General features: G+C 43.4%; 1 protein-coding gene across 4 annotated transcripts in view; it reads right to left on the bottom strand.

Annotated features, from left to right (window-relative positions):
* Positions 1 to 18,341, bottom strand: part of Dpp6 (dipeptidyl peptidase like 6) — an 877,415-nt gene that overhangs the window by 301,472 nt on the left and 557,602 nt on the right. For all 4 annotated transcript variants that reach the window (XM_032907169.1, XM_032907171.1, XM_032907168.1 and 1 more), the window contains exon 3: positions 4,241 to 4,339. In XM_032907169.1, coding sequence (XP_032763060.1) covers positions 4,241 to 4,339 — 99 coding nt within the window. The remainder of the gene's footprint in view (positions 1 to 4,240; positions 4,340 to 18,341) is intronic.

The raw sequence follows: 18,341 nt of genomic DNA, 5'->3' as shown, positions 1-18,341 counted from the left end.
GACCAGCCATTGTATCTACCCCTTTCAGACATAGTTCAGATTGACTTTCAACTCAAGTGCCTCCTTTGTCACCTCCCAAGTGGTAGGATTGCAAGAGTGTGCACCACATCTGGCTTAGTAGACAAAGGACGAGCAATACATGGGTCAGGGCATGGCAGTGTCATTCCTATCTTCCTTGGGAGACTGCTAGCTGAAGCAAGGCAACAGGATTGGGCGTACATCTCCTGTTACCCATGTGTCAAGAGTTCTTAGTGCTATCAGGATGGCTAAAGAAGATGGTTAGTCCTCGATCAACTAGAAATGTAGCTGACCTCAAGGACTTTTCCATAGAGACTCTGCTGGCTAATTTTAACTGTCAACTTGACACAATCTAGAATCATCTGAGCAAGGATTCTTAATTAGAGAACGTCATGAGTTGTCTATGGAGGATTATCCTGATTGTGTTAGTTTGAAGTGCCAACCATTGGTAGTACCATTCCCTAGGTAGTGGAAAAAATAAGTTGAGCAGCAACATGCTCAAATGTATTGCTCTTTGCTCTTGACTGTGTATATGCTATGGTCATTTCTCCCAAGTTGTTGCCATTGTTGATGTCCCTGCAAAGATGGGCTCTTTTGTCCCCTGGATTGCTTTTGTTGGGAGCATTTTATTATAGCGTTAGGAAACAGAACAAAGACAGATGCAGCTTCTTACTTGCTGACTCAGCCAGCCAATCAATTAATGCTTATCAAGACTTTATTACAGGCCAGAAAGTCTGGCCTATGAGTGAAATATAATTACCATAATGCAGTCAACGCTGTGGAGAAGCTTTGAAGGTAGGAGATGGAAATAGCCACCTGACCATAAATGTAGGTGCAGGTAGAAGACCCATAGTCCCCAGGGGGTTCTGCTCAATTACAGAGAGAATTAAGAAGGAGAATTAATTAAGAAGATGATCCATATTTGGGAAGATGTCAATGATAATTAATTAGGCTCCTGCAGGTTGCCGTAGTTAAGGAGTATGTGAGATAATTTAATTGAGGCAATAAATGCTAACAGTGAGGGTCACCATGTGAAGGATAATGGGGCTTTCTCCTGTGCTTTTTGAGAATCAGTGTGGAAAAGGTACCAAGGTATATCTCATTCTTGGTCCAAATGGCTACAGGATACTGAGACTCATCTGAGTTAATTTGGATGCAATTAAAAGTCTGAAGAATGCTGGAGTGGGAAATGCTTTGGTTCTTATGAGGCTAGCCACATTGGCATGTGGAGGGCCACCTGTCTTGGACTCAGACATTACCATGAAGAAAGACCAGCATCCCCAGCTATGGGCCCATTTGCTTTTCTATTCCAGTGAGGAGGAAAATGAGGGGCTGTGGGAGATACTAAAGTCCTTAGAGTCTCCATGTTATTGAAACAAATGCTTAATGTCTTATAGAAAGTAGGTCTTCATGCTGAGAAGGAAAATGGAAGAGAAATCTCATCTGAGATCCCCTTTCTCAAGAAAAATGTATGAGCATAAACATACACAGAGCATATACAGTCCACAAACACATATTTCCCTAGATCAAAAAGGTCTTTGTAATGCAAAAGAGAGATCCATCAACCAGTAGGTATGGGCTATAGCAGAGAAGTATTTAAATTTCCCAGGAAAGTACACTCACCTGAGATAGAGTCAGAGTGCATCCCTGAACTAAACAGTGTCATCAGCAAGGTGCATGGGGCATCGTGCCAAAGTTAGTGTGTAGTAGCAGCCTGTGAGCCCTTCAGGAAGCCAACAGGGCTGGCATTCAGTTCAGCTGGTCACTCCCTTATTTTGATATCCCTGTAGGTGTCACAAAAGGGACAGCACAGGTCTGGCCTTTGCAACTAATTCTAAACTGTAAAGTTTAGAGAAAATTGATTTTGAGGTCAAGATGCCAGAGTGGGCTCTAAGGCAGGGGAAGCAGAGTGTGAATAATATAGTAGACAGGTGTCCCAGATTGCACAGGACTGGTGAAACCTCACTGGGAACCTGGCCTAGGTAAAGGGCCTGGTGTGTGGGGGTGAGAATGGGGTAGAAGTGAGGATGCATTTATTTCCGGGTGAGCAGGTTCTCTTTTAGGTGCCTTCGAGAGGAAAAGTGAGTCACTGGTGGCGTGAAGTGGGGTAAGCACAGGCAGGGTGAGGGAGTGAATGCTGCAACTGCTCTCCTGCAATTTCAGTTGAAGATGATGGATGAGAAGTAAAAGGGGTGAGGGGAGAGGGGAAGAATAGAACTGAGGTGGTTCAGTCTGAAAAGAAGCAGTGACCACAATGTTGTCCTGTCACAGAACCTGGGAACAGCAAAGAAAATGTCCCTGGGGTGGTTTGAATACCAATAGCCTCCCGAGGCTCATATATCCGGATGCTCAGTCATTGGAGAACGGCACCACTTGAAAAGGGTCAGGGTGTGTGGTTCCGAGGTCATGGAACTTTGCTTAGGGTTTTATAATTTTACATTTTATTCACTAATGCAGTTATTATACTACCAATGAAGCCATTAATGTATTTAAAAAGAACTAATTAAGATCTATAATCTTAAAAGTTAAAACTCCAAACTAGTATGTTTCCCTATGACAAAAACAGAGCCTTACCTCTAGACCATGAGCACCAGTACTAAATCCCAGATATATATTAACAGCAGTGATTGATGTCTACAAAACATCAATCCCCTCCCCTCCTTTTTCCTTTCTCTTCCACAGCCACATCCCTCCCTCCTGCCCTGGCCTCTTCATTTAGACTGTTAGTTCAGGATTAGCCTGTCAGAAACCATGGCAACCTAACCAAAAAAAGGACACATCTCTACTCTTTGGCCCCTCCTGGAATCTGAATAGTCCTCCCCCCACCTCATTGAGCTCTGAACTCCAGAGTTGGGTCTGGCGCCCCTTATTTCTACCCCTCCATGTACCCCTGGAGCCTGCTTTTGCCTCGCTATTTGGATTTGTTTTACTTTGTCATCCCTGGGTATTGTATCTCAGCTTGCATTTGGTTCTTCCGATCAGTTTGGCACAGACTGATGTTTTAGACTTACATTTCCCAGAGGCCTCTTCTCTCTTATCTAACAAACCCTAGCCATCCATTTAAGATCATTCACGGTCTCTAAAACATCTTCCCACAGAGAATGATAAAGTGGATTCCCCATCTCTCTGCATCTACTGAGTTAGGACCAATATTTCTTGACATAATGCATCTTTGAGCTCCCAAGAAGACGGTGTTTTATTCTCAAGATCTGACCTTTAACAGTGCCTGAGCCGTCAAACCTATGTAAGCACTGGGTCAAAACACAAATATATGCATATGTACGTGTACACACACACACACACACACACACACACACACACACAAACACAAACACAGAGGTACAGTTCAAAGGACACAAAACTGGGTGTCAGGTGGGTGGCCAGCCCACTGTGCTGCTCTTTGTGTCAGCTCTGCTGTCTGCGGAGTCAGGTTCTCAGGAAATCTGTTGTTCTCTGGATTGGACCTGGACTGGATGCACTGACTTACCAACCTTAGGAGTCACTTTCAAGAGCAATCCTTAAAGGGAAGACAATGCTAAGTGCAGCCATGGATTGGCACAGCAGGAGAGATTCAGCCTGCCCTGCCCATGAGGGCCAGGGAGGAGGCTCATGGGATTTCCGACCTCCTTAGAGGACATTCATTATCCTGGGCATCAAGAGTCAGGAACAGACTACCATCTGCACACTGTTCTGTTTTGCTTTACTGTTTAAGAAAAAAGTCCACCAAACTAGAAAGAGAGGTGGGATCCAGGTTAGAGTTGAGGTTTACTTCTCAGTATTTATCTGCACAGACCCCTGTTTTTGGAAGTGACCTAGGCTCAGTCCTTGGTCACAGCTAAGTTCCCTGGTGAGTGAAAGTGAGCTGAAGGCAGAGAAGACCAGTGCTGTGCAGAAGGCAAGCTCAGCAGAGCACCAGGGGCTCTGTTGCTTAGCAACCTGCTGAGAGAAGTAATGGCTCCAGGAGGAGGGCAACACATGGATGATGACAGAGGTTGGGTCCTCAGAAGGTCCATTTCTTCCAAAGCTGAGGCCTTGCTGATGCCCGTGAGGTAGGCTGCAGAGTAAGGCGTGGCTATCTGGGGTCACGTGTTCTTATAATGGCAATGCTTTGACGATCACATCCAGAGATCAGACCCTCTGCAGAGCTTCACCCACACTGAGGTGATGGAGAAGAGGAGGGAGTGGGAGGACCTCCCAGACTCTCTAAGGACGATGGACTTACCGCTTATCCACTTTGCCTCTGGGTCATGGATTTTGAAGTCTTCACTGAAAAGATCTTCCACAGTCACCTTCTTCTTCTGAGACAGACTGGTATCTTCCGCTGGAGAAAGAAAAGACAGAGGGTTAAACCACTGCACACGTGAACATGTGTCTCAAGACACAAGGGAAAAGATATGCTGTCCAGAACTGAGCTCAGTAGTCCCATGTAGACAAGCGGGCTGCTGGGTGTTCAGGGATTCAGAAAACATCCCTTAGAATTTAGTCCCCGTTTGTGTCACTTGCTCCTGGTACCTTTGAGTTAAGGGTTTATTCTTGTTCAGATCAGTGGGTACTCACAAATATTTGGATGCAGATGCTCGGGTCAGCACTCCTCCATCTTGACTGAAAACACCTGGGAGAACCTTAATATCCATCCTGAGAGGAAATGCTCAGTTAATGTTCCCTCTGCAAAAGGCTTGAAAATCTGCCAGCTCTTATCCTGTTTACAGAGGTCAAGGTGCCCTGGATTTTGGCTCTCCCTCATAAGATGGTATCTCCATTAGAGCCACAAAACCCATTTATCTGCTTCTGAAAGATGTTCAAGGTCCTCCAGGAGGCCTGAGTGAATACATGGGGTACCCAAGGCCAGACCGCCCAAGCTACTTCTCTTACTTTGTGTGAATACGAGATGATACCAAATACCTTGTCTACCTGGAATGCTTGCTTCCTTCCCTGTCCTCTTAACTAGAAAATGCCAAATTCACTGGATTTCCTTAAAGACTTGGAATGTCATTTCATCAGCTATGATGTGGAGTGAGCTCAGCTAATTAACTGTATGCACATTCTGTATGAGGTGGCTTTGATTTTTGTGGGTGTTTTGTTTGTTTCTTTTCAGGGGTGCAGAGGATTGAACCTAAGGCTTTGGGCATGGCATCCAAGCAACTTGCCCAGGTCATTGTCATTTGCAGCTGGTGTTTGGTTGTTAAGTTTGTGTCTCTTGCCAATTTCTGACTCCAGAGCCACCTTGGGGCCATCATTGATTGTGCTCACTCTCTGTGGTTCCATTCGCCTGTCCTAATTTTCCATTTCCAAATGATAGTGTGTCTGACCCAAGCAAGGGACTCTGTAGGGATTGCATATGGAAGAAAGAGTGACCTCAGGACAGAGCCTGCCTTCTGGCTTGTCTGATGATATGTATTACAGACCTGTGTCCCTTCGTGGACCACACGGATCTGCTTATCAACTCCCTTTCTCCCGTTATACTGACAAGGGGCCCTGCTTTAATTGGATCCTTTCTGAAATGCCCTAGAACTTGTGTATGAACTGGTTTCCTGAATACTAAGTAGGATTACTGTGAATAAAAATCTTAAAAATTGCAAAGGGATACAATTCAAAGATGTCCTTATTGTGAGACGTGATCAGTGATCGCGTATGGAGCAATCGAGGTTCCAAACACAACACCTTAAAACAAGCCAAGCCTTCCCTCCCGTGGCTTCCTGTCTGCCACTAAAGCATCCACAGAAAAAGACAGCTTAAAATCCGATGTGTTTTGGCCTCTGTAGACATCAAGCATGTTTGCAGGGTATATACATATACATGGCCATTCACATTTTTACATAAAATGAAATACCTAAGCTTGAAAATACTCTTATTTGTTTTAAACATTTTTAATAAACATACAAAAGACGTGTAGAGTGGCAGTTTGTGGTAGAAGTAACAGGTGTGAATGTATGTGTATGTGAGTGTATGTGTGAGTGTGTGTGTGTGTGTGAGAGAGAGAGAGAGTACGAGTGTGAGTGTGCATGTATATGTATGTGAATATATGAGTGTATGTGTGTGAGTGTGTGTTTCACTGAGGCAGGAAACTTGGCTTTGCCCATCAGCAGCCCTATCTTCTGTAGCTGCTCTCTGCAGTGTCTCTGGGCCCTAGTGTGGCTATTATACAATCCATTGGTTTATAGTTTGATTCACTTCCTATGACTTCTGAGGTGATGATGGACATGATGACCTGACTTACGTGTCCATGAGGCATGGTGAGCCAAACTGCAGGGAGCTCATGGAGACATGGGAGGCAAAGTTAAACAAGCAAGCAGAACACAACCGTAATAATAGTGCGACAGTCTTGAGATAGCCAGATTGTCCCATGGGCAGCAGGAATAAGAAGGAATTCGGGGAAGGTTTTTCTGTAGAAGAAACAGTTTAGCCCAGATACAAGTAATAAAAGAGCATGCATGCTAGGAAGGGCTACAGCAAGAACTGCCAGAGGCCCTGGTGCTTTGAGGACATGGTTTATTGGCAAAGGAGACAGCATGTGCAGGAAACAGCTCGAGATGAAGGCAGATGGATTTTCCATTATGCTTAGATACTCTGTAAGACGATGTTCCCTGGTGGATTCCTTTTCAAATCTGTTGCAAGAGTCTGTTGCGCCTACAGCCCAAGAATGAGTCTTCACATCAGAAATTACAAGTTCCGTCAATTAACACCACTCTTGTCTTGTCCTTCATGCCCCAGCTTCTGAAGCTGTACCTGAGCCCTCGGGCAGCCTCCACAGCTCTGGCTTCTGTCTTTGAGCATATCTGCCTGATTCCTTCAGTCCTGTCTCTCTGACTTGGTTATTTTTCAGTGTACCCGATGGCCTCTCACACAGCTTTAAGACACATTAAAAGTAAGGTCTTAAGTGTAAATCAAGTATATTTTCATCTCTAAAATTCTTGATTGGCTTTTCCAAGATGAGAGACTGTCCTGCCTTCTTTAATCTCATCTAAGCTTCTTTTAAATGCTGCTTCCTGTTTTCCCTCCTGTTTGAATTCCTTAGGCTTCAGTCTTTCCTTGTGTTAAGTTGGTGTTTCACTACATCGGGGCCCAACATCTGTCATATAGGAGTCCTGGGTGTTGGAGACTCCTGAAGTGTGGCCTTAGAAATGACACTGATGGTTTGGACAGCATAGGGTGACTTCACTAGAACCTTCTCCCCATTAAATTTGTAAAGTACAGGTGAGGGCAGGTACAGGATAGAAGGAGGCCTGTCTTTGGAGGAGAAGGAAGGATGGGTGGGAGAGACGTTTGAAGGAAGAGGAGGAGACTGGAAGGGAAAGGAGGAGAGAGGAGGGAGGAGGAGAAAAGCTGTGGCAGGACAGTGGAGGCTGACATTAAGATTCAGCTCTGTGTATTCACAGGTTGTTATTAATGTTCCTAAGGGATGGATGGTACTGGGCTTTGTATGTTTAGGTGGGCAATTATATCTTACCAGTTGGGTCAAAGATTATTGTGTTGTGTGTTCTTTTATGTGACGATTTGAGTTTAACAAAGTGTGCGGCAGCAGGAGACACTGGGGCGCCAAAGAGTTGAGATGTGTTTCCGCCAAGATATCTAACAGATATCTTGGGGCACCACGGTGCCAGACCTAATGGGGTAAAAGACAACCTTTTACTTTATATATTTTTTATATTTTTACAACAACCATAGGTAGCTATAGGAAAGCCTACCTTCAAACACTCTGCAGGATGCTTCCTTCAGACTGGGTCATAATGGTCACACCATCTTTTCTTCTACCAACAGTTAGCATTGAACCCATCACTATCTTTGAGCATTTATTCTGTGCAAACTTGGATTTTTTTCCTTTTCCTTTTTAAGAGAGGGGCAGTGACTTCATATTCCCAGGTCCCTCACACATTGTAGATGCCCAACCAACCTTTTCAGAATGAAGAAAGCTTTGTTTTCCTCCCCACCCCACTGCGTTTGCTTACGTCAATTCAACAAGTCTCAGTGTTGCTGTAGTATGTTGTCTATGGCTATGCCCACAGTTTACAACCCCATAACTCTTAAGGAAATAGAAGCAGTCATTAAAGGTCTCCCAACCAAAAAGAGCCCAGGTCCAGACGGGTTTAGTGCAGAATTCTATCAAACCTTCATAGAAGACCTCATACCAATATTATCCAAACTATTCCACAAAATTGAAACAGATGGATCACTACGAATACCTTCTCTGAAGCCACAATTACTCTTATACCTAAACCACACAAAGACACAACAAAAAAAGAGAACTTCAGACCAATTTCCCTTATGAATATCGACGCAAAAATACTCAATAAAATCCTGGCAAACCAATCCAAGAGCACATCAAAACAATCATCCACCATGATCAAGTAGGCTTCATCCCAGGCATGCAGGGATGGTTTAATATCACGAAAAACCATCAACGTGATCCATTATATAAACAAACTGAAAGAACAAAACCACATGATCATTTCATTAGATGCTGAGAAAGCATTTGACAAAATTCAACACCCCTTCATGATAAAAGTCCTGGAAAGAATAGGAATTCAAGGCCCATACCTAAACATAGTAAAAGCCATATACAGCAAACCAGTTGCTAACATTAAACTAAATGGAGAGAAACTTGAAGCAATCCCACTAAAATCAGGGACTAGACAAGGCTGCCCACTCTCTCCCTACTTATTCAATATAGTTCTTGAAGTTCTAGCCAGAGCAATCAGACAACAAAAGGAGGTCAAGGGGATACAGATCGGAAAAGAAGAAGTCAAAATATCACTATTTGCAGATGATATGATAGTATATATAAGTGATCCCAAAAGTTCCACCAGAGAACTACTAAAGCATAAACAACTTCAGCAAAGTGGCTGGGTATAAAATTAACTCAAATAAATCAGTTGCCTTCCTCTATACAAAAGAGAAACAAGCCGAGAAAGAAATTAGGGAAACGACACCCTTCATAATAGACCCAAATAATATAAAGTACCTCGGTGTGACTTTAACCAAGCAAGTAAAAGATCTGTACAAGAAGAACTTCAAAACACTGAAGAAAGAAATTGAAGAAGACCTCAGAAGATGGAAAGATCTCCCATGCTCATGGATTGGCAGGATTAATATAGTAAAAATGGCCATTTTACCAAAAGCAATCTACAGATTCAATGCAATCCCCATCAAAATACCAACCTAATTCTTCAAAGAGTTAGACAGAACAATTTTCAAATTCATCTGGAATAACAAAAAACCCAGAATAGCTAAAGCTATCCTCAATAATAAATAAAAGGACTTCAGGGGAATCACTATCCCTGAACTCAAGCAGTATTACAGAGCAATAGTGATAAAAACTGCATGGTATTGGTACAGAGACAGACAGATAGACCAATGGAATAGAATTGAAGACCCAGAAATGAACCCACACACCTATGGTCACTTGATTTTTGACAAAGGAGCCAAAACCATCCAATGGAAAAAAGATAGCATTTTCAGCAAATGGTGCTGGTTCAACTGGAGGTCAACATGTAGAAGAATGCAGATCGATCCATGCTTATCACCCTGTACAAAGCTTAAGTCCAAGTGGATCAAGGACCTCCACATCAAACCAGACACACTCAAACTAATAGAAGAAAAACTAGGGAAGCATCTGGAACACATGGGCACTGGAAAAAATTTCCAAACAAAACACCAATGGCTTACGCTCTAAGATCAAGAATCGACAAATGGGATCTCATAAAACTGCAAAGCTTCTGTAAGGCAAAGGACACTGTGGTTAGGACAAAACGGCAACCAACAGATTGGGAAAAGATGTTTACCAATCCTACAACAGATAGAGGCCTTATATCCAAAATATACAAAGAACTCAAGAAGTTAGACCGCAGGGAAACAAATAACCCTATTAAAAAATGGGGTTCAGAGCTAAACAAAGAATTCACAGCTGAGGAATGCCGAATGGCTGAGAAACACCTAAAGAAATGTTCAACATCTTTAGTCATCAGGGAAATGCAAATCAAAACAACCCTGAGATTTCACCTCACACCAGTGAGAATGGCTAAGATCAAAAACTCAGGTGACAGCAGATGCTGGCGAGGATGTGGAGAAAGAGGAACATTCCTCCATTGTTGGTGGGATTGCAGACTGGTACAACCATTCTGGAAATCAGTCTGGAGGATCCTCAGAAAATTGGACATTGAACTGCCTGAGGATCCAGCTATACCTCTCTTGGGCATATACCCAAAAGATGCCCCAACATATAAAAAAGACACGTGCTCCACTATGGTCATTGCAGCCTTATTTATAATAGCCAGAAGCTGGAAAGAACCCAGATGCCCTTCAACAGAGGAATGGATACAGAAAATGTGGTACATCTACACAATGGAATATTACTCAGCTATCAAAAACAATGACTTTATGAAATTCGTAGGCAAATGGTTGGAACTGGAAAATATCATCCTGAGTGAGCTAACCCAATCACAGAAAGACATACATGGTATGCACTCATTGATAAGTGTCTATTAGCCCAAATGCTTGAATTACCCTAGATGCCTAGAACAAATGAAACTCAAGACGGATGATCAAAATGTGAAGGCTTCACTCCTTCTTTAAAAGGGGAACAAGAATACCCTTGGCAGGGAAGAGAGGCAAAGATTAAAACAGAGACTGAAGGAACACCCATTCAGAGCCTGCCCCACATGTGGCCCATACATATACAGCCACCCAATTAGACAAGATGGATGAAGCAAAGAAGTGCAGACCGACAGGAGCCAGATGTAGCTCGCCTCCTGAGAGACACAGCCAGAATACAGCAAATACAGAGGCGAATGCCAGCAGCAAACCACTGAACTGAGAACGGACCCCCGTTGAAGGAATCAGAGAAAGAACTGGAAGAGCTTGAAGGGGCTCGAGACCCCATATGTACAACAATGCCAAGCAACCAGAGCTTCCAGGGACTAAGCCACTACCTAAAGACTATACATGGACTGACCCTGGACTCTGACCTCATAGGTAGCAATGAATATCCTAGTAAGATCACCAGTGGAAGGGGAAACCCTTGGTCCTGCTAAGACTGAACCCCCAGTGAACGTGATTGTTGGGGGGAGGGCGGCAATGGGGGGAGGGTGGGGAGGGGAACACCCATAAGGAAGGGGAGGGGGGAGGGGGATGTTTGCCCAGAAACCGGGAAAGGGAATAACACTCGAAATGTATATAAGAAATACTCAAGTTAATAAAAAAAAAAATTCCACAAATGGTAACTTAGCCTAAAAGTTCATATCTTCATAGCCACCTATGAAAACTAGCAGCATAATAGAATTTTATACACTGTACTTTTTAATTAAAATACCTGTATAAGCCTTCAGTTTTCTTATGCATGATCATAAAACAAGAAATTTTCATTTACTGTTCATATAGCTTCTGAATTCAATCCATCGAAAGTATCCAACCCCTCTTCAGACCGTTCAGTCCATTTCTCTATATATTTAAGATAAATAAAAACTTTAAAATCTATTTATTGACCTTTGTCCTTTAATGAGTTGTGACTACTAAGCCTGAAGACTTCATCTTGTCACATACACACAGGTTAAATGTGTGTGTGTTCACTATTCCTCTTTTATTGAAGTGCATATTGATTAGAATAAATGGTTTTATTTAAACATAACATAAAATTCACATGTCAGTTCCCTTGGCCAAGGTTCTGCTCAATGCATTCAGTCCTGTGTCTGTGAAATTGTCACTGTGATTTCAAAGCCCTTTCTCTGCCCTTAAAAGAAACTTAAAATCATCAGAAGGCATCTCTTCCCATTCTTGTCTATACTGCAGTGAACAACCATGTATAGCATCCCCATTGTGTGTGTGTGTGTGTGTGTGTGTGTGTGCGCGCGCGCGCGCGTACGCATCCACATTTGTCTGCACACATTTGTAGACTAGCCTCTTTCATTGAAGTATGCTCTCTTTGAGTTGGAGCAATAGCTCAGCAGTTAAGATTATTGCTAAGAAAATACAGAGGCGAATGCCAGCAGCAAACCACTGAACTGAGAACAGGACCCCCGTGGAAGGAATCAGAGAAAGAACTGGAAGAGCTTGAAGGGGCTGGAGACCCCTTATGAACAACAATGCCAACCAACCAGAGCTTCCAGGGACTAAGCCACTACCTAAAGACTATACATGGACTGACCCTGGACTCTGACCTCATAGGTAGCATTGAATATCCTAGTAAGAGCACCAGTGGAAGGGGAAGCCCTGGGTCCTGCTAAGACTGAACCCCCAGTGAATGTGATTGTTGGGGGGAGGGCAGCAATGGGGGGAGGATGGGGAGGGGGAAGGGGAGGGGGAGGGGTTAGGGGATGTTAGCCCGTAAACTGGGAAATGGAATAACACTCGAAATGTAAATAAGAAATACTCAAGTTAATAATAATAATAATAATAAAAAGATTATTGCTAAGAATCTGAGTTTGGCTCCAGCACCCCAAGTTATGTGGCTCTCAACCACCTGTAACTGTACCTTTAGGGAATCTGATTCCCTCATTTGTAGGAATCTAATTCCCTCACCATATGAGCATTTATCGCCTCCCTGCCCCCCACATACACATGCATAATTTGAAATAAAATAAAAGGCAACCTTTAAAAATAGAAGTGGGAACTCTTACTAGCCTGGAGTCCACAGATTAATCCAGGCTCTATGCCCAGCAAACTCCTCCTGTGTTCACCTCCCCAGTTCTTCGGATACAAGCACATGCCACACTACCCAGCTTTTCCATGTGGGATCTGGGGCCCAAAGTCAAGTCCTCAGAGGGTGAAATGTCTAGCCCTTATTATTAGGGTGGGTATCAGTCTTTGAAGGCCAGAAGGCAGACTGTGTTAGTGTCTAAGGCCATCAAAGACACCCATGTGCAATTGTTTTTATGGAATTTTGTACAATCCACAATGTATTGGTTGGGGCCATAAACATTGAGGTAACTATATCTGAGGACAGAGACAGAAGAAGAGCTTTCTTTTTATATGTGCTCCTCAACACACACACACACACACACACACACACACACACACACACACACACACACACACGGTAGGGGGTATGGCATGAAGCTATAGCAAAAAAGCTCCCATCAGCAGGACAAAGGGAGACCCCACCAGAAAAGAACCCCAGCTGCACTATGACATTAGATTTTTCACTTCCAATAGTATCAGAAAATAAAATCCTATTAGCCATTACCCATGAGTTAGTGCATTTTGTCACAGTAGTGTGACTCAATCAACAAGACTGTAACTATCTCTAAATTTCTGTTGACCAGCACACAAAAGTACAACATTTAAAGGGAGATGCTGGGTGGTGTACTCTTCCTAGCTTGGTTTTGCACTCAGCATATTCCTTGTAAGCAATGTCTACTCTTCTGGTCTTGTAGAAAGAACTCAACAGAACTACAAAGAAAACGGTTTGCTTAAGGATCCCGGGTCCAAGTAACAAGAAGTTAGTTGTAGCTCTTAGTATATCTGAGGAAATGAGACTATATTAAACTTGAGTGCTTTGTCAAATTGTTTCATGTCATGCTATAGCTTTCTTATTTATGGCTGCAACCATACTTCCAAATTCTTTAAGGGAAATGTGAGAGTATAAATTCATTTGGTGTGTTATTAATATTGCCCACTTAATAAGAAATCCTGTTACCATGTCATTGGAGACTTTGATAAAGAGATTTGAAATGTTTCATAGCTGAAAGTAAGTCTGGGAAGCAGGGCAGGGGTGGTAGAGCATGTACCCATGGTGGAGTATATGGCCATGGGGGATTATGTGCCCATGCTGGAGTATGTGCCTGTGATGGTTTGTATATGCTTGGCCCAGGGAGTGGCACCATTAGGAGGTATGCCCTTGTTAGAGTAGGTGTGTCACTGTGGGTGTGGGGTTTAAGACCCTTGTCCTAGCTGCCTGGAAGTCAGTCTTCCCCCCTTTGCCTTTGGAACAAAATGTAGAACCCTCCTCCTGCATGATGCCTGCCTGGATGCTGCCATGTTTCCACCTTGATGATAATGGACTGAACCCCTGAACATGCTAGCCCCAATTAAACGTTGTCCTTATATGTGTTGCCTTGGTCATGGTGTCTATTCATAGCAATAAAAGCCTAAGTCATTGCCCATGCTGGAGTATGTGTCCATGCTGGAGTGGACTTTCAGACATGAGAATTTCCCAAGAGGCAAAGGATACATTGAAGATGACTGGACATATCATGTTTGCATATTGCTATGTAAGAAGGGAATTGAGACCTTAATTAATATTGTTGAACAAAGAAAAGGTAGGCGATGTGCATGAGGCAACTGATTTTCATGATGGCAGCCCATGAGCACTGGGCAGTAAACATAACATGAAGAGTGGCGTGGGTGAAGACTAAAGCCAAGAACAGAGAGAAACAAAGTCTGGGAGCTGGATTTAACCATAGGAGAAATAGATTATCATGGTGATTTTTGTTAATTCATTACTTTTCTACTGATTTTTAAAAATATATATTCTTGAAAACAGTGAGTATTAATAAAGTCATCTGATGGATATTCTTGATTGTCATACTGATAGACTTTAGGATCACCATGGAAACAAGCCTCTGAGAATGTCTGGGAGCTTGTAGATTAGGTTAATTAATTCTTCAAGTGGGTGGCAATACCAAGGGCTGTGGTCCTGGACTGAATATGTGAGCACCAGTGTTCATCTCTCTCTGATTCCTGACCAGCTGCCACATTCTTCTGTTCCAGGCCTTCCCAACCACATCTTTCTCAAATTGCTTTTGTCATGTGTTCTGTGGCAGCAACGATTGAGATATAAATACTACAGGTATGGTGGCCATAGCTGGTATCCTCACCTAAACGTAAGGCCTCAGCCAATATGTGCCTAACTGATTCATCCACACCAAGTGAGCCACCTGAACCTTCCTAACAGCACACGCAGCAGCATGACCCAGGTATGCACGGTTCCCAACAGAGAGGGCTGGGTGGTTAACCCTCAGCAAGAGTAACAAGGGTAGCCACACGGTGCTCCACATGTACCCCAAGATGACCCTTGGCTCTAGAAAGCATTATCGGTTCTGTGAACAGTACATTTTAATTCAGAATTTTGCTGGCTTTGTTGATTATTCTCCATTTAACTGCCATTTCTGTTAACTTAATTCAGATTGTACATGAAGCTAATGTCTATTGAGCATATGTCAGGAGAAATAAAAGCGAAAACTCAGTCTTTGGGAAAAACATTAGGCTGAACATATTTCTATTCTTTTCTCAAAGATGAACAAGAACCAAAATCCTAGCCAAAATGAGTGCTATGAAGGCCAGGGCTTTATTTCTGTGGCGTTGATGGGAAGAATGGAAGGAGAGGTGTGTGGAGTTGGGTTCTTCCTTCTCTCAGCCTGGCTGCACAGTTCTCTCTAGCTACGACTTCTCCCAAGCTTGCGGAGTGTGCATGGGTATCCCTGTCACCCTGAAATAGGCATTCTCCTGTGAGCACACCAAAGCCCTACAGCCTAGTGCTGCTGGTGGTCATGGGGCAGAACACTAGTTTCTCACAATACTGGGGGCAAAGGCTGTCTCACTGGACTGCATTAGCCAGCAGAATTGCATCCCGAGAGCTCTGAAGAAATATCTGCTCTGGTCTTCAGCTTCCTTCCAGAGATTCTTGAGCCAATGAAGCATCATGCTTGCCCTTGCCTTCTGAGGACATGGATCTCTCTTTTTCTGTCTCTGTCAACTCTGTCCATGTGCTTAGAAACAGTGGGCTACCCCAGGGTAACCCTATTTTTGAGAGGTTTGAATGTGAAGATCTTTACGAAGACTGTCTAGCCTGGTGTTCCATTTGCAATTGGCTAGGACTTTAGGAGTCCCTTTGCATGTATAGTAATATACCGAATTGAGAAGGATATTAGAAATCTGGGCACGTGGTCTGCAGCCATTGCTTAGAGACTGAGTACTTGGTGTTCTTGCAAAAGACGCAGGTTTGATTTCCAACACTTACAAGGTGGCTCACAACCACCTGTAACTTCAACTCCAGGGAAATCTGATGCCCTCTCCCAATTTCTGTAGATATCGCATGCACATGGTGTGTACACACACACACACACACACACACACACACACACACACACACACACACACTCAGGCACATCCACACATCCACATAAAATTAAATAAATGTATTTAATGAAAAAGAATCCATCTATATACGATGAGTTAACAAACTTGGTGATTGTTTTAGGCTTTCTTCAGAGAGGACCAGGACTTGTGAATGTGATCCCATGATATGAGAAAGTTCAAGCACACCTTGACTCTTGCAGAAGTCACAGCTGCTGGGTCCAGTAGTGTTGAAGGCAATAGTTCTGATTATAAAAAAGGCAGTGCCCATTTCAGCCTGAGCCATCTCTGTTCTCTGACCTGACTGGTTCACTGTGGCCCATTTCTCCTTAGCTCTCTTAGCATGAACTAGTACTGATCTAGTCTCCTTAATACTTGTTTTGGTGACTGCTCACTAAACCACCACCCAATATATCAGCAAGTCCCTTGGAAAGCATTGTCCTGGATGTGTGTCACATTAGTTTATAATTCATTAGTTTATAATTTTCCAATATGCTTTCTTGGTGACAGACTCCAGAGAAAACAGGGAGCACCATAGTAAGATTCACTCTTTCAGGGTTATGTGTCTTTAAAATCAGAGTATAATGGAGCAAGGACTGACAAGCCTTTACAAATAAACACACATTGCATTTGCCTTGGCTTGTGGCCTTAACGCACATATGAGTAACAAGTGTGTGTTGTCATCTTTAAGGAAAATGGGCCTTTAGAGCAAGGGTTCTATAAACAAGCAACCTCTACCAGACAGTCCTTCTAGAGTTAATGAGGAGAAGTCAAAAGAGAGACTCAAAGATGCTCCCAAGAATCCATTGCTCAGTCAGTCTGAGTCTGCAACTCACAAAAAGGTGGTGAATGGCTGCATAAACCAATTCTTCGATTGGAACTCCTCCAAGTCTGCTTCATCTGCAAGCATTCAGATTCAAGGCTTGCAGATCACAGTCCTTAGGTAGTTCAAATCTAGGGATTTCCCTTGTATTTGTTGATGTGGAGCATTACCTCCTCTGATGCCTGCCTCTTCTCTTCTCAATCCGTAGACCCATATACCTAGCAACCACCGCAGTCTAAGAGACACAGGTTCATCAAATGATCTGCCTCCTGTCTAGTCCCAGGGACATTTCTTCAGTGATTGGAAGGTGAGTGTCCCTCCTCAGTTCCCTGTGTGGTCACATAACATGTGAGGTTGCTCTAGTCCCTCAGTCAATCAGCTGAGGATGGCAGTAGAGATGGGTGGAGACAAGCTGGCTATGGCTGACCAGAACTACTGAAACGGACAAGGACTTGCTCTGTGGAGCAAGACAGACACCTTCAAGTCAGACGAGGTTAGTACCAATTCCGATACTGCACATATACATATTCTTGTTAATGGATCTCCAGGATGGCAGATTTTTGGGGGGCCAGGGTGATTAAAAGCTTTCCCTGAGGCCTTCATGCATGGAGAAGAATATAGTACCTTCTGTGAAGTCAGGATTATGGTTGACAGAGCAAGTAATGGCCAAGGGCTGGGGTCTTGGGAGAGCTGCATCACTGGGTCCTGGAAAACCAATTCTTTCCCACTGAAGGACTGTGGTTACGTGTGTCAAGGCTGCTGAATGTCCTGTCTTTGATATATGAGGAATGGATGCTGTGTGTTCCCATTGCATGACATTGTTTGATTAGCCTCCTGCTGACTATCCCCCTGTGTGATACTGCTGACACATTTCATTTCCCCTGAAATCTGTATGTAAGACGCTGGGCTTCTTGATAAACTTGTTTGGCATAAGGTGTAGCTTGTGCAAGACCTCCTAATCCCGAACTCTACTATCTACTTTCCTTTTTGATCCTCTGGTCCTCCTACCTGTTACTGAACAACTACCTGCTAGTCCAGGTTAACAGATGGTCCTGAAAGGACCCCATTTTCTCCATTTCAGCACTAGGCCTAATTTAGAAAAGAAGGCCACACACATCACCTCCAGGGACAGACCATAAAATCCACAACAAGATCATAAACCCCTCCCAAAGTACAGTCTGGAGAGAACCATAAGAATGAGAAAATATCTCAGCCCAGGACAGGTCATCTGTGCTGGCCACATCTCATCCTGCAGCTGAATGTTCATGCACAGGAATGCAAACCACCTGGCACAAGCCAATCAGAAGCTGACCCTTGCGACCTCTCCAACACCCACCAAGGACATTTTCAACTACCAAACCTAACTCTAAATATAGAAAAAGTAATATAGTTGTTAATCAAAGTTATACTAAGGTCACTGCTTTGGTCCCTAGCA

The sequence above is a fragment of the Rattus rattus genome, chromosome 6 (assembly GCF_011064425.1).
Source record: "Rattus rattus isolate New Zealand chromosome 6, Rrattus_CSIRO_v1, whole genome shotgun sequence".
Classification (NCBI taxonomy): Eukaryota; Metazoa; Chordata; class Mammalia; order Rodentia; family Muridae; genus Rattus; species Rattus rattus.
The sequence above is the reverse complement of the archived record's forward strand: the minus strand, read 5'-3'. Positions and strand labels throughout refer to the sequence as shown.